The 23,067-nt window shown below is 42.5% G+C and overlaps 1 protein-coding gene across 3 annotated transcripts in view; it reads left to right on the forward strand.

Annotated features, from left to right (window-relative positions):
* The first annotated feature begins 1,328 nt into the window (after window positions 1-1,328).
* Window positions 1,329-23,067, forward strand: part of Zc3h14 (zinc finger CCCH-type containing 14) — a 43,575-nt gene continuing 21,836 nt past the window's right edge. Inside the window, exons 1-9 of one of the 3 annotated variants that reach the window (XM_090344680.1) lie at window positions 1,329-1,457; window positions 1,985-2,027; window positions 5,450-5,564; window positions 11,232-11,272; window positions 12,279-12,474; window positions 13,997-14,426; window positions 15,964-16,124; window positions 16,874-16,974; window positions 18,732-18,887. In XM_090344680.1, the coding sequence (XP_090200806.1) occupies window positions 1,422-1,457; window positions 1,985-2,027; window positions 5,450-5,564; window positions 11,232-11,272; window positions 12,279-12,474; window positions 13,997-14,426; window positions 15,964-16,124; window positions 16,874-16,974; window positions 18,732-18,887 (1,279 nt within the window). In that variant the 5' untranslated portion in view covers window positions 1,329-1,421. Of the gene's footprint in view, window positions 1,458-1,529; window positions 1,662-1,984; window positions 2,028-5,449; window positions 5,565-11,231; window positions 11,273-12,278; window positions 12,475-13,996; window positions 14,427-15,963; window positions 16,125-16,873; window positions 16,975-18,731; window positions 18,888-23,067 lie in introns of those variants that run through there. The other 2 variants (XM_090344678.1, XM_090344679.1) reach the window with 2 other exon arrangements.

A 23,067-nucleotide genomic window follows, 5' to 3' on the forward strand; every position in this document is an offset into this window, starting at 1 on the left:
AGACTTTCCTCCTTCCACAGGCTGGCTCTGAACCTCTATCCTCAGAACCCAGCTTCCTGAGGTTCGCCTGGAAGAAGTGACTCCTGCACCTAGAAATCCCCTCCCAGCACCCCTAACCCTGGCTACTGGCAGGCCTGAGGGCCATGGGAGGTCCCCCAGTCTGAGGTAGTTCCCCACCCGCTGAGATCCACTTCCCTTATGGCTATACCTCTCCCCCTATATAGTCTCTTGCTTCTCACCATGGGGCCTCTAATTACTCCACCCAACTCCATCTTGGGTGGCATGGTACACTGAGTAGCTAGGATTACAGGTGTGAGTCACCAACCAGGTTTGTTTTGTGTTTTTAAGCTGCTAAATTGGTGGTCATCTGTTACCTAGCAAAAGATCACTGACAGAAACGGCAGTGGGGAGTAGAGAAACTTCCCTCTATGCCTATTCTGCTTCCAAAACAGAGACAGACAGGAGAGAAATAAAAAATAATTTGTAGAAAATAATTTGAACGAGAGAAGGGGAGGTGATGAAGATGACTTTGAAACCCACTGGGTTTGCAGCAAATAAAATAGGCCTAGTCACTTAAGACTCGGGAATTGAGAAGTCAAGGAAAGTGGACATTTTGGTAACAAAATCTTGAAGAGTTGTCACACACACACACAAAATTGTCCAAGGTGAGGGAAGTGATGGGGGAGAAAGAAGGGGAGAAAAGAGAGGAGGAGGAGGAAGGGGGGGGGAAGTTGGGAAAGAGGAAAGAGGAGGAGGGAGGGATGGAGAGGGCTGGAGGGGAGGATAAAGGAAGGGGAAGGAAAGAAGTGTTTTTCTGAAAGGCCTTGGTGTAGCAGGGCTCAGAGGCAGAACCAGGTCCTGGAGAGCTGCGGTGTTTACAGAGGAAGGACAGTGTTGGATGGGATCAGCTGTGTGCCTCTCTTCAGTGTAAGTGGTGTCACCTATAGGTAAGAAAATGGAGGGTTCAGAGTCCAGTACATGGATGGCATCCGTACCAACCGTAAAGGGAAGGCTGGAGTTGGAATCCGGATCTTACAGCGCCGATGACTGTCCTGCTGACACACTAATTTCATCCTTACTATCCACGGGCGGGCAGGAGTGAGAAGAGGCTGCGCGTCCTGCCAGGCCACCTGCCCGCCGCGGTTCTCCGTGCTACCAGCAGAGGTCCCCCGAGTCTCCGGGCTGCTCAGGATGGGAAACGCGCAGGCGCGAACGCGTGCGCAGGCGCACCCTCTCTCTTTCGCCGCTCGCACGGGGGCGCCGGGCCGGCGGGGGGCGGGACACGGCGAAGCGGCCGTGAAGGCGGCGGAGGCTCGAGCTGCGGCGTGGGGGGGGGCGGGGGGCAGGGTCGGCGGCCGGCTCCGGGTGAACGAGGCACCGCGCTGTGCTGTGTTACTGACCCAGACGTCTTCCGCTGAGCCATGGAGATTGGCACCGAGATTAGCCGAAAGATCCGGGTGAGGCCGGCTTTAGCCGGTGCCGGGCGGCAGGCAGGCGGGGAGCCGGGCCCCCGGCGGGCGGTTGCCTGGAGTAACGGGGCCGGTGGGGCCTGCCCGCGGCGCCGCCTCGTCGTTTCCGCTTCAGGCCTTGAGGAGAGCGGCGGGCCTCCGGGTCGCGTTCGGGAATGGCGGGAGCCACGCAGGGAGGCCGAGGCGCAACTCGTGCGTCGCGGGCCGCGGGCCGGGGCGGGGGGGGGGGGTGTGAGGGGGAGAGGCGCCTCCCCGCCCCCACCCGGCCGTCCTGGGGCGGGAGGTGCGCGGGGGGGTCCGGGGACGGTCAGGGGTCCTGGGGCGGGCCTACGGAGGCGCGCGGGCGTGGGGGGGAGCCCGGGGCGGGAGGCGCGCGGGGCGCGGGCGAGGGGGGGCCCGGGGGCGGAAGGGGCGCGGGGCGCGCGGGCGGGCGCAGCGCCACGGGAGGCCCGCTTTCCTGAGACCCCGGTTTCTCACCTACATCTTCGCATTTTTATCCCTCCCGCCCTGCTTAGAGTGCCATTAAGGGGAAATTGCAAGAATTAGGAGCCTACGTCGGTAAGTTTTTGGAGTGAACGTAGAGTTTGCAGCTTACTGAATTCTAGGGCTTTTATCCCCGTCGTGCTGTCGACGCTCTACCTGACACGGCCTTGAAAATTCAGTACTCTTGAGGTTGGTTCTGCTGTACCTTCATTTCAACAGCCTTCCTTAAGTCTCTCCTACACCTTCTTCCTCAACTCTGAAACGGTGTTTTGAGAGTTTGCTTTCTAGCTGGGAGTTAAGCCTAGTGGTAGAGTGCTTACTTAGCATGCACAAAGGCTCGGGTCCCATTCCTTGGTCCCACATACATAGAAAAAAAGCCAGAAATGGTGCTGTGGCTCAAGTGGTAGAGCTCTAGCCTTGAGAAAGCCCAAGGACAGTGCTCAGACCTTAGGTTCAAGATCCAGGACTGACCAAAAAAAAAAAAAAGACTAGTGCGAGAGTTTGCTTTCTAAACTAAGACTGTGGCTTAATTTTCTGTAATGTGTCATAGATTTGTGTGTGTGTATACATGTATACTGGAGTTTGAAATTCGGGGGCTGGATGCTGGCTCCTTAGTTTTTGTGCCAGTGGCTGAGGCTGTATCAACTTGAACCACAGTTTCACTTCTGTTAGAATTGGAATTCTGTTTAATTGGAGATAAAAGTTTAATGGACTTTATTGCCCAGGCTGTCTTCAAGCCGCAGTCCTCAGATCTCAGCCTCATGAGTAGCTAAGATTACAGTTTGAGCCACCAATGTCCAGCTGATTTACTGAGTTTTATCTTTAGATCTCTGAATGTTCATCCTACCACTTTGCAGTAAGGAGCTCTTTCTGTCAGACTAGGCCATGTGCCTGGGCTCACCTGGTTCTGTATGTGTATTCCCTTTATACATAATACCTAGGAAAATAGTGAAAAGGTATGTGATAATATCCACATTTATCCTCTCTGTGATCAAGGCTAGCTCTCTACCACTTGAGCTGTAGGGCCACTTCCAGTTTTCTGACATTCCTTCCCAGGCTAGTGTTGAACACGTATGAGCCACTGGCACCTGGCTTTTAAATTTTTAATTTTATTATTATAAAGGTGCCATTTTAGTTTTATACGATAGCCATCAACAGGTAGTAACATACACATAAACCACAAAACTCAAAACTAAGCAGTTTGAAAATTGCTGGTTTTATGGTTTATTTGGTAGGTAAGTTTCAAAAATTGTTTGAGGACTGTTGTGAAAGTCTTAACTGCTGAGAAAAGTGATGCTCAGAGAAGACAAAGCTGAACCAGAATTTGTTTATTTACTCAACACTTCATGGATGCCAACTATGAACCAGTGTTTTAGTTCAAAAAGTGCACCTAATGAGAATTTTCATAATCCTAATATACAAAAGCACAAGCTTACTGTTGAGTCTGAATTCTGTCTTTGCTTGCTTGCTTTGCTTGCTTGCCTGCCTGCCTGCTTGCCTGCCAGCCTGCCAGTCCGCTAGTTGGCCAGTCCTAGGGCTTGAACTTAGGGCCTGAGCTCTGCCCCCGAGCTTCATTTTGCTCAAGGCTGGTGCTCTACCTTGAGCCACAGCACCACTTCCGGGCTTTTTTGGAATAGTTTAGTGGAGATAAAAGTCTCATGGACTTTCCTGCCTGGGCTGGCTTTGAACCGAAATCCCCAGATCGCAGCCTCTTAAGTAGCTAAAATTACAGATGTAAGCTCTCAATTCAATCTTGTTGGTAACTTCCATATATAATTATAGTAAAAGTAATGTTTTATTTTATTTTTTTGCCAGTCCTGAGGTGCTGTCCTTGAGCTTTCTCAAGGCTAGCACTCTACCATTTGAGCAACAGCACCACTTCTGGGTTTTTCTGTGCATGTGGCTTCCCTCATGCTAGGCAGGGACTCATTAGGCCACACTTTTGGCCCCAAATATTAATACTTTATCATTTTAACACTTTCTTGTAGTTTGTTTTTGAACACTGCTAGATTGGGGTAAGAAATGATAAGTGGAATTTGTAGGGGGCTAATTACCATTAGAACTCGTCAGTAACAGGTTTAGAGCAAGGAGCATGGGAGTTTTGGGTTTTAGTGCTTCTGTTAACTTTATAATAGAAACTTAGCTGAAAAGTACATTAGAGTCAGGCACTGATGGGGCATGCTTGTAATCCTATCATTCAAGAGGCTCAGATCTGAGGACAGTTTGAAACCAGCTGGGCAGAAAAGCCTATGAGACTCTTATTTCCAGTTAATCACACGTGAGCTTTCTGAATACTTAGGATTATAGATGTGAGCCACATGTGCCCAGATCCAACTTGGAAGGTTGATTTTTTTTTTTTTTTTTGGTCAGTCATGGGGCTTGAACTCATGGCCTGGGCACTGTTCCTGAGCTGTTTTTTTGCTTAAGGTTAATGGCTTCACCGCTTTGAGCCATAGCTCCACTTCCAGTTTTTGGGTGGTTAATTGGATTTAAGAGTTCTCAAACACTGATTTGCTTCATCTGGCTTCAAACCATGATTCTCAAATCTCAACTTACTGAGTAACTAGGATTTCAGGCATGGGCTTCTTTAGTTTTTTGATTATGGATGACACTTTTACCACTTGAGTCACACCTCCACTTCCAGTTTTTGGTAGTTAATTGGGCATGACTCTCTCAGACTTTACTTTTTCAACTCTCAGTCCTCAGATCTCAGCCTCCTGAGTGGCTAGGATTGTGGGCTGGTACCACCACTTTGAGCTAATCTTATGGTTGAGGTTTTAAGTTAGGTTGTTAGATTTTTGAGTGGTTTGGGTGTAACATTGCTACAAATTTATTATATTAAGTAATTGAAGTTTACTTCTATCACTGACAAAGATATTCTCTAGAGAACTGAGTATTTGAAACAGCAATAAATGGAAAACAAAGCTCAGTTATTCTTAGGATGTCTATTCTTTCTAGAAGCTTCTCTGGAGTGAGTGAGCACTATGAAAGATTTCTTTTAGGGAAATGAATGCCTTCCTAAGATATCTGTAATCTAAAATACCTGGTTTTATAAGAAGGAATTCAATTATTCATAATTCTCAACTTTCTAATAATTGGACTCATGCAATTTAAAGAAAAAAAAGCTGAGCTTTCTTGTCTAACATAATTCCAGTACAGAGTGAGATACAATTTTGAAAGATGGATTTGTATTTTCAGTTACATCAACTTTTTTTTTTTTTAATAGGCTTTATTTATTTATTTTTGCCAGTCCTGGGCTTGAGCTCAGGGCCTGAGCACTGTCCTTGGACTTTCTCAAGGCTAGAGCTCTACCACTTGAGCCTCAGCACCACTTCCGGCTTTTTTCTATATGTGGTACCAAGGAATCGAACCCTGGTCTTCGTGCATGCTAAGCAAGCACTTTAACCACTAGGCCAAACTCCCGGCCAGTTACATCAACTTTTAAGTATTAAGAATCAAGGAAACAAAAGTTTTGATATACTTTTCCTTTTAAATAGATGAAGAACTTCCTGATTACATTATGGTGATGGTGGCCAACAAGAAAAGTCAGGACCAAATGACAGAGGACCTGTCCCTGTTTCTAGGGAACAACACAGTTCGGTTCACCGTATGGTATGTTCCTGACTCTGTTTCAGATTAAGTTTGGGGAAAATCAGAGTAGGTGTTCTGTCTAAAAAAAGATTCTCAACGTTCCAGTTAGTTCAGTGTAGAGAGGCAGTTAGTGAGTGCCAGGAGCACAGCTTCTAAGAAGCCAGACTGCCGTGGTGGCCTTGTTTCTTCATGTGTGAAAGGAGAATAGTTCCTCATCAGTTATACAGAATTATCATGAGAATGAAGTCTGCTAATACATGTTTTTTGCCTGTGTGCCTGGCCCAGAGTAATCCTTAATTTATGTCATCTGTAGGTTCATTTCTTTTGATATCTTATGCATCTTACTGCTTTTTTTTTTGAGTAAAGCCTGCTACTAGATGTTTTTTGAATGAGATTGATTCCTCTATTGTATTTTTCAGTGTTACTTATTACCAGGCACCAGACAGGTGTTTTTTTTTGTTTTTGTTTTTTGTTTTGCCAGTCCTGCAGCTTGAGCTCAGGGCCTGAACACTGTCCTTGGGCTTTCTCAAGGATAGTGCTCTACCACTTGAACCATAGCACCACTTCCAGCTTTTTCTATGTATGTAGTACCCAGGAATTAAACACAGGGCTTTGTACATGCTATTCAAGTACTCTCCCACTAGGCCACACTCCCGGCCCCGTTACACCAGGCAGTTTTACTCCCTCTTGTAAACGTGTGCTTTCAGCAAAAATCTCAGTCATATTTTAGAATTTAGAAGAAAATTTGTGTGTGTGCACTCATATGTGCCAGTCTTGAGACTTGAACTCAAGTCTTCTGTTCCGTTCCTGAGCTTTTTTGCTCATTTCTAATGCTCTACTACTTGAGCCACAGCTTTATTTCTGTCTTTTTGAGTGTTTACTTGGATATAAGACTTTCACAGACTTCTCTGCTGGGCTGACTTTGAACCATGCTACTCAGATTTCAGTCTTCTGAATGGCTAGCATTAAAAATGTAAGCCAATAATATCCAGCCACAACTTTTTTTTTGTAGGTCATGGGGCTTGAACTTGGCCAGGGCACTGTCACTGAGCTCTTCAGCTCAAGGCTACTGCCTTTTGTTCCCCAGGCTGACTTTGAGCCTTAATCCTCAGATCTCAGCCTCCTGAGTAGCTAGGATTACAGGTGTGAGCCACTGTGCCCGACTGCAGCCACAACTTTTTCTCTGTTTTTTTTCTTAATTGTAATTAATACAAGGGTTACATTATATTTGCCAGATAGAATGCAGCCACAACTTTTTTTTATTTTTTTATTTTTTATTGTAATTAATAAAAGGGTTACATGATATTTGCCAGATAGAAGGTGCATTAATTCACATACATTGATATCCTTTCACATGTCTTGGTACCCATTACCCTCCCCCCCACCCCCCCCACCCGTCTTGGTTTTCCCCCCTTCCCTATCAAATTTCAAATAACCAAATACAAATAAATTCAATATATCAGATAACAAAGTGAGATACTGTAACAATATGAGATACCCAAGGGACAGCAAAGGAGATGAGAGATAACATAGTACATTAAGGACAACAATCATTCGTTATATCAGCCACAACTTTTAATGTCGTGCCCCCCGCCCCCAGTCCTGGAGCTTGAATTCGGGAGGGGGGCACTGTCCTTGGACTTTCTCAAGTCTAGCACTCTAGCCACTTGAGCCTCAGTACCACTTCTGGCCTTTTCTGTTTGTGTGGTGCTGAGGAATCAAACCTAGGGCTTCGTGCATGTTAGGCACTCCACCACTAAGCCACAGTCCCAGTCCCTTAACAATTTTTTCTGTAAAATTTAAGAGTGCTCTTTTTAAAAATGTTTTATTCCTTTCAATGAGAATAGTGACTAAAGCTTAAATTACTTTAAGAAGGCCAGCTGCCATTAACCAGATTTGATGCAAATTAAGGTTGTGGAAGATAAATATGGCAAGATAGAGACAGGAGTTATGTAAGGGTCTTTAGGGACTATCTGTTTTGGTGAAAGTTGCTGTGGACCAAAGTTGAGTGTGCTTGACCTGCAAATCCCATTTGAGTAGCAAATGATGCCTGTAAACTGTCTTGAAACCAAAGGTTGTCTTCATAGTGTTTTTGTTTTAGCAGGCAAATAAGGTAATATGCTTCATGGCTCTTGTGAGGATGTCTTGAAACTCTGCATGGATTTCTCTGAGTTTATATTATACAGTGTGGAGAACATTGTAATAGTATAGTGGTCCTCATATGTTAAGATGTACACATTACTTTGTTTATAAATACTACAGTTTGTCTATTGGTTACTGAGAAAAGAAAAGGGTTATTATGAACCTCAGTCCTCCAAATCTGAGCTACATGACTAGCTAGAGTCATATACCAGCACCTATCTGTATGAACATTTTGAGGACCTGACTTTGGTTTTACCTGGATCTAGTCCAGGTAATAAAAGATAGGAGATAGAGCTGGGCACTGATGGCTCATGCCTGTAATGCTGGCTACTACTCTTGAGTTCAAAGCTAGTCAAGGCAAGAAAGTTCATGATACTCTTTATATCCAAGTAAGCACCAAAAAAGCTAAAACTTGGAGCAATAGAGCATTTACCTTGAGGAAAGAAAGTTCATAGGTAGCACCTAGTCCCTGAGTTCAAGCTCTAGGACTAGCACCAAAAAGCAAAAAGATGAACTAGAGATCCCTTTTCCCAGTAACTTGATGAAATATTTAAGATAGACTTTATTAGCTAAATCTGACTTAAAAGCCAACTTAATTCAGCTTTGTTATTGTACTATAAATTTAATTTTTTTTTTTTTTTTTTTTTTTTTTTGGTTGTGGGGCTTGAACACTGGGCTTGGGCATTGCTCCTGAGCTCTTCAGTTTAAGGCTACCACCATACCCCTTGAGCCACAGCACCACTTCTGGTTTTCTAGTGATTAATTGGAGATAATAGTCTCACAGTCTTTAGTGTCCAGGCTGGCTTTGAACCTTGATCCTGAGCTCAGCCCCTTGAGTAGCTAGGATTATAAGCATGAGCCACTGTACCCAGCTTAAATTTAATTTTTTAACATGTACTATTCCTAAATTTAAGTGTTCATTAACACTAGGCAGACATTATCCTGTTTGTTTAGAGGTTTGTTTTTGATACAAGATCTGAGGTTTGAACTTGCATGCTGGCATGGCTTTTTCTGCACATGGCTTTGAGACATGCTTCCAGTTCCACTGTGATGAATTTTTTTTTTTTTTTTGCCAGTCATGGGCTTGAGCTCAGCGCTTGAGCACTGTCCTTGGACTTTCTCAAGGCTAGCACTCTACCACTTGAGCCTGGCTTTTTCTATGTATGTGGTACTGAGGAGTCAAACTTGGGTCTTGTTCATGCTAGGCTAGCACTCTGACACTAGGCCAAACTCTCAGCCACATATCCTGGTGTTTTGTTTTGTAGTTCATGGGGCTTGAATTCTGGGCCTGGGCGCTGTCCCTGAGCTCTTCAGCTCAAGGCTACTGCCCTACCCCTGGGCCTGGGTGTTATTCCTGAGCTCTTCAACTCAAGGCTACTGCCCTATGCTTGAGCCAAGCCCCACTTCCGATTTCTAGTGGTTAATTGGAGATAAGAGTCTCGGGTACTTTTGTGTTTGGGCTGGCTTTGAACCTTGATCCTCAGATCTCAGCCTCCTGAGTAGCTGGGATTACAGGTAGCTAGGATTACCACACTTAGCATCCTGGTATTATTATTATTATTATTTTTTTTTTTGCCAGTCCTGGGCTTGGGCTCAGCGCTTGAGCACTGTCCTTGGACTTTCTCAAGGCTAGCACTCTACCACTTGAGCCTCAGCACCACTTCTGGCTTTTTGCTATGTATGTGGGGTACCAAGGAATCGGTCTTCATGCATGCTAGACAAGCACTCTACCACTAAGCCAAACTCCCGGCCCCAGCATCCTGGTATTTTTGAAGCCTTGAAATGGGGTGGAGGTGTGGCTGTGTTGGTAGAGTGCTAGACAGTGAGCAGAAGCATCAGGTACCGAGTTTGAGTACCAGTCTCAGACCAAAAAGCAAAAAGAAGCCATGGGGAAACTGACAAGCAAGTAGGGTTCTCAGTGATATACTGTGAGATTCTGGTGTTATGGTGAGCTTATTGGAAGGAGTTCAAGGCAGATTTCCCCAATATATAGGTACTGAAATACATTATCTTGTAAGGAAGTAGTTTGAGTCTAATTTTAAAAATAGTGAAATGATGTAGCATAATTTGAGATTTCTTTTTTCACTGAGAATTAAGTTGTCTGAGAGATATTAGTAGGCATTATAGCTTACTGGTTGCATGTGTGTTTAGTATACTCATAAATAGTCCTAGATCCAGTTTGCTACATCAGTATAAAAAATTTATGATTTGTATATGCAAAGTGACTGTAAACAGTTGCAGCAGACAATAGCATGGTATGTTTGGATTATACATGTCTGTTTCAGGATATGCTGGTAGCAAAAGTCTTTCACCTTTAGGCAGGAAGATGACATTTTGTTTAAACTGAGACTCATTTAATGAGACCTTGCTTCACTTTTTATTTTTTGATGCTAGCATTTGAACTCAGTGGCTTGTGTGCTGTGCCAAGAACTTGCTGCGTTCTTAAGCTACACATTCAGCTACAGTGAAGCAGCTAGATGTTGGGGGGAAAAAATACTTTTTTCTTGTAGTACTAGGGTTTGAATTTAGAGCTTTGTTAGCTAGCTATGCCCTAAAAGTATTCACATGAAGCTTTCATTTTTTTATTTTAATGTCAGGGTAGTGTATAGAGGGGTTACCATTACATTCATCAGATAGTGGGTGCATTACTTCTTGTCCCGTCCAGCGGGACGTCAACTAGGGCCAAGAACCTAGAGGGAGGAATGAAAGGGACAGGAGACACGAAGAAGGCAGCAAGACAAGCGTTCTGATCAAGCTGTGAATTTTATTTTTCACACGGGGGTTTATATGCCTCTTCAGGAGAGGCAAGAGGAGGTTGGGACACTGCTCAGGGTAGGAGGTCCTGTGGTAGGATGTTTGCATATCAATACAAGCAGGCATGAGTTGCTTAGTGACCTAATTACAAAATGTTGCCCTTAGGGCAAAGGAACTAAGGATTCAGGGAGGGGGAGAATGTTCCCAACAACTTCTCACACATTGATACCCTCTTTGTGTTTTTGTCCCCCTTTTCCCCTCCCAATCATCTTGTTTTGTCACTTTCTCTTCCTTATTTCAAATAAGTAAATGTATATACAATAAACCAGGTAATAAAGTCAGATGCAGATTAACCATAAGGGGAAAAAGAAAAGAAAAAAAATAACTGCAGATAGTACATTGAGAACAGCAATCACAGAGATAAACCTCTTGTTTCTACATCCTGGAGTTTATTTTGTTTAGTCTCATCCTATATGACTGTATGTACAGAGCTTTTGTGATCCTCTGCTAGGAAAGTCTTAGATGTATACTAATTATTACAAACAAGGGAAACCATGTATCCTATGTGTTCCTTTGGGTCTGGCTTAGGTAATTAAGTCTTTAACTCCCATTTCTAGCATGGAAAGTAGAGAATGTTTTTCTTTCTCTTGTTATACTATAGTAAATGCTTCTTAAAACTTAAAAGGGCAACATTAATTTCTTTTTCATTGATTTAAGTGTCTTATTTATGTTTATAATGTTGGAAAATGCAGAATATCAGTCTTAAGTGAGGCTTTTTATTTTTTTTTTTAGGCTTCATGGTGTATTAGATAAACTTCGTTCTGTTACAACTGGTAAGATTTGTAACATTAAGGGTTTTGGGAATTCTTGCCACTGTAGCACATGATCCTTTAATTTTAAAAGTCATGGGGAAAGCTAAGGGAAAAAATGGCCCATAACTTTGAAAAGTGATTTATTTGATCTTTGTAAAGAACTTCATTTTTATAAATGTAAGAGCAGAAAATTTAGTATGATTTGATAACTTAAATATGAAAGAGTACAACTTACCCTAAAAATAATTATAGATGTGCAAATATTTAAAATCCTCCAGAACTTCTTGTCTTATTTTGTAATTGAAAATTACTTATAAGTCCAGTAATAAATTGCATAAGTTATTGCCATATATGGAATGATTCTCAAATGCATACAGAGATGTGTCTTGTCTTGTGTTTTTTTTGTTGTTGCTGTTTTTTTGTGGGGGGCCAGTCTGGGGCCTTGAGCTCAGGGCCTGAGCACTGTCCTTGGACTTTCTCAAGGCTAGAGCTCTACCACTTGAGCCTCAGCACCACTTCCAGCTTTTTTCTATGTATGTGGTACCAGGGAATCGAACCTGGGTCTTTGGGTCTTCATGCATGCTAGGCAAGCACTCTACCACTAGGCCAAACTCCTGGCCCTTTGTCTTGTTTTTTAAAACATGTACTTATTAAAAAAAAAAAAATCACCTTTAAGCTGGGCGTGGTGGCTCAAGCCTGTACTCCTAGCTACCCAGGAGGCTGAGATCTGAGGATTGGTGCTCAAAGCCAGCCCGGGCACTAAAGAACATGAGACTCTTATCTCCAATTAACCACTAGAAAACAGGAAGTGGGGCCGTGGCTTAAGGAGTACGGTGGTAGCCTTGAGCTGAAGAGCTCAGGGACAGTGCCCAGGACCCATGACCGACCCTCCCCCCCCCCCAAAAAAAAAAATCACCTTTGATGTAATTGGTGATTCAAATAAAGTTTTGTTCCTTTTGAGTTGGTTATGTGAGAGAAAAGTGGTTATGAAAGGAGATTAAACTAGACCATGTGTTTTTCTTCCCAGAGCCTTCTAGTCTAAAGTCTCCAGATACCAACATCTTTGACAGTAATGTGCCTTCAAACAAGAGCAGTTTTGGCCGGGGAGATGAGAGAAGGCATGAAGCCACAGTGCCTCCCCTGGCCATTTCTAGTAGTAGATCTGAGAAAAGAGATTCCAGAGGTTCCTCAAGTTCACAGGAACAGAAAACCACTAGTGTTAGGTAAGCGTCCTGTGTAGGTCTACTGGGGACAGACGGGTATTTGTATGTGGTGATTACATCTTACCATTCTTATCTTTCAGTTTATGTTTTCAGAAAATTTTGAAAATGATGAGCAACTTTTTACCTAAAAATAATGGACAAAATCAAAGTGATTATTTTCTATTTCAAATGTTTCTACTTCAAAGTTTAAAAGTACTTTGATTAAAATGTATAAAGGAAGTATCCACATTTTTTTACTAAATTTTTTAAAGTACTCTTTGAATATTTGGAGGTGAAATTACCCTAATTTTGCTGAACATGGTGGCTCAAGCCTGAAACCTTAGCTGCTTTTTTTTTTTCCCGAGTCCTGGGGCTTGAACTCAGGGCCTGAGCACTGTCCTTGGGATTTCTCAAGGCTAGTGCTCTACCACTAGAGCCACAGCACCACTTCCAGCTTTTTTTTTTCCAAGTCTTTGTGCATGCTCGGCAAGCACTCTACCACTAGGCCAAACTCCTGGCCCCAACCTTAGCTGCTTTTAAGAAGAGGAAATGAAGAAGTGATTCTGTGACTCAAGTGGTAGAGCACTAACCTTGAGAAAGCTCAAGGACAGTGTCTAGGCCATGAGTTCAAGCCCCGTGACTGGCAAAAACAAAATAAAACACAAGGGCTAGGAGCATGGCCTAGTGGTAGAGTGCTTGCCTAGCATGCATGAAGCCCTGGGATCAATTCCTTGTGCCACATACATAGAAAAAAGCCAGAAGTGGTACTGTGGCTCAAGTGGTAGAGTGCTAGCCTTGAGAAACTCCAAGGACAGTGCCCAGACCCTGAGTTCAAGCTCTAGGATGTGGGGGAAGTAGGGAAACACCACCCACAAAACCAGGAAGAAGAAATTAAGAGCTTATTGGGGAAAAGAGAGTTTGAGAGAGACTATCTCAACCAGTGGCTGGGTGCAGTAGCACTTGCCTTTCTTCCCAGCTACAGGAGAAGCGTAATAGGTGGGTACATTGACATGAGCCATCATATCCTCTGCAGTGTGGAGTAGCACAGGTAAGATCACAGTCCTGACGTGCTCGGACAACGTGAGACCCTGTCAAAAATAAGCACAAGTCAAATGCCAGTGGCTTACACCTATAATCCTAGCTAATTAGGAGGCTGAGATCTGAGGGTGGTGGTTTGTAGCCAACCTGGGCAGGACATTCTGTGAGACTTACTACTGATTAACCCACCCCCCCCTCAAAAAAAAAAAAGGCCAAGTGGAGCTATGACTCAAGTGGTAGAATGTTAGCTTTGAATATAAAAGCTCAGGGACAGCATCCAGGCTCTGAGTTCAAAACTCTGGGCTGGCGCCAAAACAATCACCAAAATACAGAAGGGCTTGGTGGAATAGCTCAAGTGGAAGAGTGCTTACATGTCTTTAGTTCAAACTCTACATATACATATACATATATACCTATATAGAGATGCATACATATATATGCATTATATTTGAAAATCATATGTATAGTTCTGATTTGTTTGTAATATATTTTGTTTTGTAAATAGACAGACTTACGATGATGGTGCTGCAACCCGACTAATGTCAACAGTGAAACCCCTGAGGGAACCAGCACTCTCTGAAGATGTGATTGATATTAAGCCAGAGCCAGATGACCTCATCGATGAAGACCTCAATTTTGTACAAGAGAATCCTTTATCTCAGAAGAAACCTACAGTGACAGTTACATATAGCTCCTCTCGGCCTTCTATTGAAATTTATCGACCACCTGCAAGCAGAAATGCAGATGGTGGTAGTCATTTAAACAGGTTGCAATTTCAGCAGCAGCAAAACAGTATTCATGCTGCCAAGCCACTTGAAATACAGAACAGCCAGGTGTATGAAACAGGACGTTTGTGTGAACCAGAACTGCTTAGCAGTTTGGAAGAGACTTACAGTCCCTTTTTCAGAAACAACTTGGAAAAAATGAGTATGGAGGTTTGTATGGTTTGGGGCTTGAATTCTGGGCCTGGGTGTTATTCCTGAGCTCTTCAGCCCAAGGCTAGTGCTCTACCACTTCCAGTTTTCTGATGGTTAATTAGAGATAAGAGTCTCCCCCACATCCCTGCCCAGGCTAGCTTTGAGCTGTGATCCTTAGATCTTAGCCTTCTAAGTATCTAGGATTATAGCTGTGCCTGGTTGTGTTATAGTTTTGCAGGTACCCAGTAAGTACCTTGATAATTTTTTTTGTCAGTCATGGGGCTTGAACTCTGGTCCTGGGTGCTGTCCTTGAGCTCTTTAGCTCAAGGCTACTGCCCTTACCTCAGGGCCCGGGAGTTGTCCCTGAGCTCTTCAGCTCAAGGCTATTGCACTACTCATGGAGCCACAGCACCATTTCCAGTTTTCTAGTGGTTAATTAGAGATAGGAGTCTTAGTGCCTGGGCTGGCTTTGAATCATGATCCTCAGATCTCAGCCTCCTGAGTAGGTAGGATTACAGGTGTGAACCTTTATGCTCTGTTCCTGCTTGTGAATTTTTTTTTTTAAAGATTTTTATTAACATTGATTTCTACATCATATTTCAAATGTCATGTTTAACAAGTATTCAAGAAAGGAACTATATACAGTAACTGGCACATAGATTTTTAGAGCATAATTAAAATTAAGCTGAGGGTTTGTATGTCATAGATACATATTAATCTATGTAATAAAACATTATGTCTATAGAGTATATAGCCCATCATAGATTTTTATGTCTATGTAGTTATGTTTATATCTCCAAGACCATGTCCATAACCTTGGGTACCCAAGTATTGAGTCATCGCTCAATCTAATATCCACATATTAAGGATACCATGCATCTTTTGTTTCTTCGGTTTTGACTTATCTCACTCAACATGATTCACTCTAGTGAATCTACTTCCCAGCGAATACCATTATTTTGTCTGTTGGCTATGTAGAATTTCATTGTATATATTTACCACACTTTTTGTGTCCATTCACTGGCAGTAGGGCATCTGGGTTGTTTCCATTGCTGGCTGTTGTGACTATTACAGAGAGTTGAACATGGCTGAGCAGGTGTCCTTATATCCTGGATTATGATGCTCAGAGTAGGTGCCCAGGAGTGTGTGTGGTACTGAGGAACCCAGGGCTTCATGCATGCTAGGCGAGCACTCTGCCACTAGGCTACGCTCCTGCTCCTGCTTGTGAATTCTTAATATATCTTTTCTGTCCCAGTACTAGGGCTTGAACTCAGGGCCTTACACTGTTACCTCGTTTAGCCTTTTTGCTTCTCGGTGATGTTCTTCAGCTTGAGTTAACCTCTACTTCTGACTTTTTGCTGGTTAGTTAGAGGTAAGTGTCTCAGATTTGTCTGCACAAGCTGGCTTTGAATTGTGACCCTCAAGTTTTCTGAGTAGCAAGAATGACAAACATGAGCCATCCGTGTTGGGCCTTTTTCTTAAAACAAAAAAATATTTTGTGGTAGAATTTCTTTGTTTTCTGAGACTGGATTAGCATAAATTTATCTGATTGCAGGATGAAAACTTTCGGAAGAGAAAGTTGCCTATGGTAAGTTCAGTGGTTAAAGTAAAAAAATTCAGTCATGATGGAGAAGAGGAGGAAGAAGATGATGATTTTGGCTCCCGAACAGGAAGTGTGTCCAGCAGTGTGTCAGTGCCCGCAAAACCTGAAAGGAGGTAACTGGACATGACTGTGGTTTCATCTTTTTCTTCTTTTTTGTTGGTTGTGGGGCTTGAACTTTGGGCCTGGGTACTGTCCCTGGGGTCTTCACTTCAAGGTCTTCATGTCTTTAGCTTTACCTCTTGAGCCACAGCACCATTTCTGGTCTTCTGGTGGTTAATGAGTCTCACAGACTTTTGTGCCCATTCTGGCTTTTGAACCACAATCCTCAGATCTCAGCCTCCTGAGTAGCTAGAATTTTAGGCGTGAGCCACCAGTGCCCACTTGTGTCAGAAATCCAAAGAAATTCGGGAGTGTGGCCTAGTGGTAGAGTGCTTGCTTAGCATGCATGAAGACCTGGCTTTGATTCCTTGGGACCACATACATAGAAAAAGCCAGAAGTGCTGTGGCGCAAGAGGTAGACTCTCTAGCCTTGAGAAAGCCCAAAGACAGTGCTCTAGGCCCTGAGTTCAAGTCCAAGGACTGGTGCAAAAAAAAGAAAAAGAAACCCAGGGACTTGTGCTTGTTGGTCAATCATTCTATCACAGAACTGCACTCCTGGCCTGTGTGAATATCTTAAAGATGATAATTATTGAAATAATTATTTTAGTATCACATGTAAGGCATTTTTTTAATTGCCCTTGAGAATCACTTGCAATGATGAGATACCTTATGTTGGGGAGAAGTTTTACCAGAGAGGGCTTATAGGGTGGTCATTTATTGAAATTTCAAAATATTTTGAAAACACAACTTTTGAAACTTTTAGACCTTCTCTTCCACCTTCAAAACAAGCAAACAAGAATCTAATTTTGAAGGCTATTTCTGAAGCTCAAGAATCTGTAACAAGAACAACTAACTATTCTGCAGGTAATTTAAATCTTGCATGACTTTTTTGGGGGGTGCAATTTAAAAATTTAGCATTTTTTTTTTTATAAGGGAACTTATATTGTGACACTTCTGTGCATGTATACAGTGTACCTCATGAACCTTACCCTCTCTGACCCTTTGTTATCAACCCTCTTTCCCCTTAAAACAATTTTATTTGGTTTTTATGTTTGTGTAACATACCTTATATTCATCCTCTGTCACCTTCTCCATTCACCCCTTCCAGTGATAATTTGCTCTCCAACAGCTATTGTTATACTCTCTTGTCATGTGTGTGTGTGTCTATGTGTGTATTAATGTACCTAGGAGTGGATGGATGCTAGTTTTTTTTTCTTTTTGTGTCACTACTGGGGCTTGAACTTAGCTTGGGTTCTGTCTTTTGAGTATTTTTGTGCTCAAAACTAAGGTTCTACTACTTGAACCACAGCTCCCCTTCCTTCAAGAGATTAATTACAGGTATGAGTCACATAGTGCCAAGCACTGGTGGCTCACATCTGTAATTCTAGCTACTCCAGAGGCTGAGATCTGAGGATCATGGTTTGAAGCCAGCTTGGGCAGAAGCCAGCCTGTGAGACTCTTTATCTCCAATTAACCACTAAAATCAGAAGTGAAGTGGCACTGTGGCTCAAGTGGTAGAGTGACAAAGCTCAGGGACGGTGTCTAGGCCCTTAGTTAGGGCCCCTTAACTGACCCCCAAAGTCACATGGCATTTCCTACTTAATCTGGTTTCAAACCTGTGTCTTCAGATCTCAGCCTCTTGAGTAGTTAGGATTATAGGAGTGGTTCCCTGCCACTTGGCTTCCTGCATTTCTTTTAATGATCCCCTTCCTGAAGGGAAGTAAAATGCCATCAGTTTTTGATCCTGATATTTTCTGCTGCTTCTGTTCATCCCTAACCTTGGACATATAAAATTAAATAGGCTTTGGCAAGTAGCTTATCAGGCAAAGGCCAACATTTGACCTAAAAGTTAATGACTTTACACTCTCTTCTCTAGTTTACCATCAGTATATGATATGAATGATAAATTTAGAGAGTTCCTAGGATCTTAAAATACTCTTTCTTCATCTAAGTTACAGTTACAAAGCAGCTATAAACATCTTTTGTGTGTGTGTGTGTGTCAGTTGTGGGGTAGGGCTTGGGCTCTGAAACTCTCTGTGTTCTACCACTTCAGTCATTGAAGTTTTGAGTGGGTAATTGGGAACAAGAGTCTCATGAGGACTTTTCTGCCTGGGCTGGCTACAAACAATAATCCTCAGATCTCAGCCTTCTGAGTAGTTGGGGTTATAGGCATGAGACACTAGCACCTAGCTTTAAACAACTTTTAGTTAGGAATAAATCCGTATAGGGGCCGGAAGTGTGGCTTAGTGGTAGAGTGTTTGCCTAGCATGCATGAAATCCTGGCTTTGATTCCTCAGTACCACATAAAAAAGCTGGAAGTGGCGCTGTGGCTTATTTGGTAGAGTGCTAGCCTTGAGAAAGCTCGAAAGAAAGATGTCTATATGTACTCTATTGTACTCATGGCAATATGGATTACATTTGTGAGGACATCATTTACTTGCATTTAGGTTAATGAGTCTGATGTCTGTCTTAGGAATGTTGTTAAGATAAACAGTTGGTGTCTTTGGACTAGGTTGAACACCTCAAATGCATTAGACCTAGGGAAGCATTTATGTTGACATATTGCTAATTTTTTGTGTTAATGGCATTTGCTTTTCCAACTCTTTGCTTTTATGTAAAAGTCCCACAGAAACAAACACTTCCAGTTGCTCCCAGAACTCGAACTTCTCAAGAAGATTTGCTAGCAGAAGTAGTCCAAGGGCAAAGTAGAACACCTAGAATAAGTGCCCCCATTAAAGAAGAGGAAACAAAAGGAGATAATATAGAAAAAAACCAAGGTAAGAATGTAGTGATGTTTCATTCTCTGCTCAGCACACTCTTAATATTTTCATATGTTTTGATATGAAGAAAGGGATCCTTAGGCTCAAAAAGAGAATGGGAAGACAGGAAGAGAATTCATGCCTGTTTTCCAGATTTTTTTTGTTGTTGGTGGTGGTGGTGATGGTGTTTGAACTGTGGGCCTGCGTGCTGTCACTGAGCTTTTCAGTTCAAGGTTAACGCTCTACCACTTTGAGCCATAGTGCCACTTCGAAGATAAGAGTCTCACAGATTTTCATGCCCCAGCTGGCTTTGAATGGCAGGTCTCAGCCTCCTGCATAGCTAGGATTACAGGCATGAGCCACCGGCGCCCGGCTTCCAGAAATTTTAACAAGCTTTTATTATAGAAAAGTTGGACTCTTCTCAAAGATGGAAAGACCCGTGGATCATGTCTAAATAATTACTAGGATTTTGTTGGTCTGTAAAGAGATCCTTCTTAAGGACATATTTTTTTCATTTTTCCTTTCCATCTTACTGTTGATATTATCCCTCTTCTTTGCAACTTGAAACTCCGTTCTGCTCTATTTCTCTCAATGGCTCTGCTCTCCCTTTGTGCCTACCACACTAAAAGCAGTTTTCAATTGACTGAAGATCCTAGTTTTAGTCCACAGGACTCAAGCAAAAGGAAAAGATAGATTATTTCAGAATAGGGTAGAGGAGAGAAAATTAAGAGATCATAAAGGGGGCCAGGAGTTTGGCCTAGTGAGTGCTTGCCTCACACACACGAAGACCTGGGTTTGATTCCTCCGTATTACATGTACTAGAAAAGGCCGGAAATGGTGGCTGTGGGTTAAGTGGTAGAGCTCTAGAGTTGAGAAAGCCCAGGACAGTACTCAGGCCCTGAGTTCAAGGCCCAGGGCTGGCAAAAAAAAAAATCATAAAGCATGCAAAAACAGTACAAAACCAACTTGGAAAATCTTTGGAATGGGATGACAAAAATTAGAAATAAAAATTTAAAAATGATATTATAAGCCTGAGGCACTGGGTTCAATCTCAGCACCCTAAAATGAGTAAGCTATAAGTCAGATTTAGTGTGTTTTAAGGTATCTTTAGCCAGGCGCTGATGTGTCTCATGCCTGTAAAAATTGCTGTAATCCTAACTATTCAGAAGGCTGAGATCTGAGGATCACGAAAGTTCATGAGACTCTTTATCTCTAGCAACTTCAGAATTGTTAGCTAAATAAATTTCAGAGAGTCAGAAGTGGGGCTGTCGCTCATAGTAGTAGAAAGCTAACTTTGAGCAAAAAATGCTCAGGTATAGTGCCTAGGTCCTGGGTTCAAGCCCCATGACTGACCAAAAAAAGCGAAAGATAGAAATTGAAAAATAAAAGTCATTATAGACATTGAAGATAAAAGTGAAAGAATGCTTTAAAATTAAAGAAGATGTATGTGAAGTAATGCACCTTCCATCTGGCAAATGTAATGTAACCCTTCTATTAATTACAATAAAAACTATATGAAAAAAAAGAGTTGAGTGCTGGTAGCTTACGCCACTTAAGAGGCTGAAATTTGAGGTTCTTACTTTCTTGTTGTTCACCTCTTTTTTGGGTGCTGGGTGCATATGCGATACTCCTGAGTTTGAACTCAGGATTTAGTGTTGCTGTGAGGGTTTTCTTTTGTTTGTTTGTTTTTAGGTCATGGGGCTTGAATTGTGGGCATGTGTGCTATCCCTGAGTTCTTCAGCTCAAGGCTACCGCCTTACCCCTTGAGGCACATTGCTCCTTCCCAGTTTTCTGGTAGTTTATTGGAGATAAGAGTTACGGACTTTAGTGCCTGGGCTGGCTATGAAACCAGATCCTCAGATCTCAGTCTCCTGAGTAGCTAGGATTACAGGCATGAGCACCACGCAGTTGCCTGTGAGGTTTTTTGCTCAAGGCTAGTGCTGTGCCACTTGAATCACATCTCTACTTAAAGGCTTAAGGTGGTTAATTGGAGATAATCTCAAGAATTTTTCTGCTCAGACTGGCTTTGAACCATGATCCTCAGATCTCGGCCTTTTGTTTTTAGTATTTCTGTGGGTAGGCATGAGTGTCTCTTAGATATAAAGAGGTGGTTAAGTGGGGATATGACTCTCATAAACTTTTCTGCCAGCTAGGATTGTAGACATGACTCACCAGTGCATGGCGTACTAGAACTGATATAGTTGGACCAGTTTCTGTCATTGTTTCATATATAATTGGATGCTTTTCTCTTTATCCTTTAATGCTTTAGTGCATTTCTTTAATCCTTTAGTGCATGTGTGCATGCACGTGCCTGTGCGCGTGTGTATGCGCGTGCCAGATCTGGGGCTTGAACTTGCAATGCCTAGGCACTGTTTCTGAGCCTTTGTGCTCAAGACTAGCATTCTACCACTTTGAGCCACAGCTCAATTTTTGGCTTTTTAATAGTTAATTGGAGATAATAAGATATATAGACTTTCCTGGCTGAACTATCTTTGAGTCACAATCCCCAGATCTGAGCCTCTTTCTTTTTTCTTCTTTTTGAACTCTGGGCCTGGGCACTGTCCCTGAACTCTTCAGCTCAAGGCTAACACTCTGTCACTTGAGCCACAAGATCACTTCTGGTTTTCTGGTGGTGAATTGGAAATAAGAGTCTCATGGACTTTCGTGCCCAGGAACCATGATCCTCAGATCTCAGCCCCTCCTCTGAGTAGCTAGAATTACAGTGCCTGGCAGATCTCAGCCTCTTGAGTAGTTATTGGATTTTTTTTTTTTTTTGGCCAGTCCTGGGCGTGAGCTCAGGGCCTAAGCACTGTCCTTGGACTTTCTCAAGGCTAGAGTTCTACCACTTCTGGCTTTTTTCTATGTATGTGGTGCCAAGGAATCAAACCTGGGTCTTTGTGCATGCTAGGCAAGCACTCTACCACTAGGCTAAACTCCCAGCCTGGTTGTATTTTTTTTTCTTTTTTTGCCAGTTGTAGAGCTTGAACTCAGGGCCTGAGCACTGGCCTTGGGCTTTCTGCAAGGCTAGAGCTCTACCCTTGAGCCACAGCACCACTTCCAGCTTTTTTCTATGTATGTGGTGCCAAGGAATCGAACCTGGGTCATCGTGCATGCTAGGCAAGCACTCTACCACTATGCTAAACTCCTGGCCCTTGGTTGTATATTTTTTGACCAGTTCATAATTTAGGTGTTTCATATGTGTTTTTAGTGCCTGCTACTGAAATTTTGTCATGGAAATTCAACTTACTATTTAAAAAGTTATATCCTTACCTCATTCTTAAGTAGAATATGAAGTTCCCAGAAGCATAGTTTTAGTCTTGAGCTTACCAATTTGATCAGTTTGGTTGTTTTTGTTTTTGTTTTTTATTTTTTGCCAGTCCTAGGCTTGAGCTCAGGGCCTGAGCCCTGTCCTTGGACTTTCTCAAGGCTAGAGCTCTACCACTTGAGCCTTAGCACCACTTCCGGCTTTTTACTATGTATGTGGCACTGAGGAATTGAACCCGGGTCTTCGTGCATGCTAGTCAAGCACTCTATCACTAGGCCAAATTCCCGGCCCTGGTCAGTTTTTTAAAAATGCATCAATTGGTACCATGATTTTTGTCTAGAATGTTTGTTCAGATTTTCCTACATATGTTAATGATCATTTGATGTCACTGTGATTATTTTTTTTCCAGCTGGAGTAAGGATTTTGATCTAATAGGATAAAATAGGGAGAAATAGTAATATTCCCTGATCTCCATGCAGGAAACCGGAGGCGTTAGACTCCTCATTATTCTCTTAACATTTGTTTTTCTTTTTGAGGAACTGGGAATTAACCCCTGGGTCTTGTGCTTGCTAGATAAATACTCTATTACTTGAGGTATGCCTATAGTTGTGTTTAAAATATTTTGAAGTACAGCCTTTAGAAGTTGCTTTAAAGCAAGTCTTTTAATTGTATGTTTCCAAGTTTTATTGCCTATAAATATTTTCATTTCTCCTTGTTGTTGTGCAAATAATTCTACTGTATTTCCAAATTTAGCCAGAATTAACTAGCTATCACACATTGTATATATTATTCCATTGTCTTCTGGGTTCCATTGTTGTTCAGTGGACTTCTCTCACTCTAATTGTCTGTCATTCCTTTGTAGGTGATCTGTCCTTTCTCTCTGGCTGCTTCCAAGATCTTCTCTTTGTCTTTGATGTTCTACAGTTTTACTAC

The sequence above is a fragment of the Megascapheus bottae genome, chromosome 14 (assembly GCF_031878675.1).
Source record: "Megascapheus bottae isolate mThoBot1 chromosome 14, mThoBot2.hap1, whole genome shotgun sequence".
Taxonomy (NCBI): domain Eukaryota; kingdom Metazoa; phylum Chordata; class Mammalia; order Rodentia; family Geomyidae; genus Megascapheus; species Megascapheus bottae.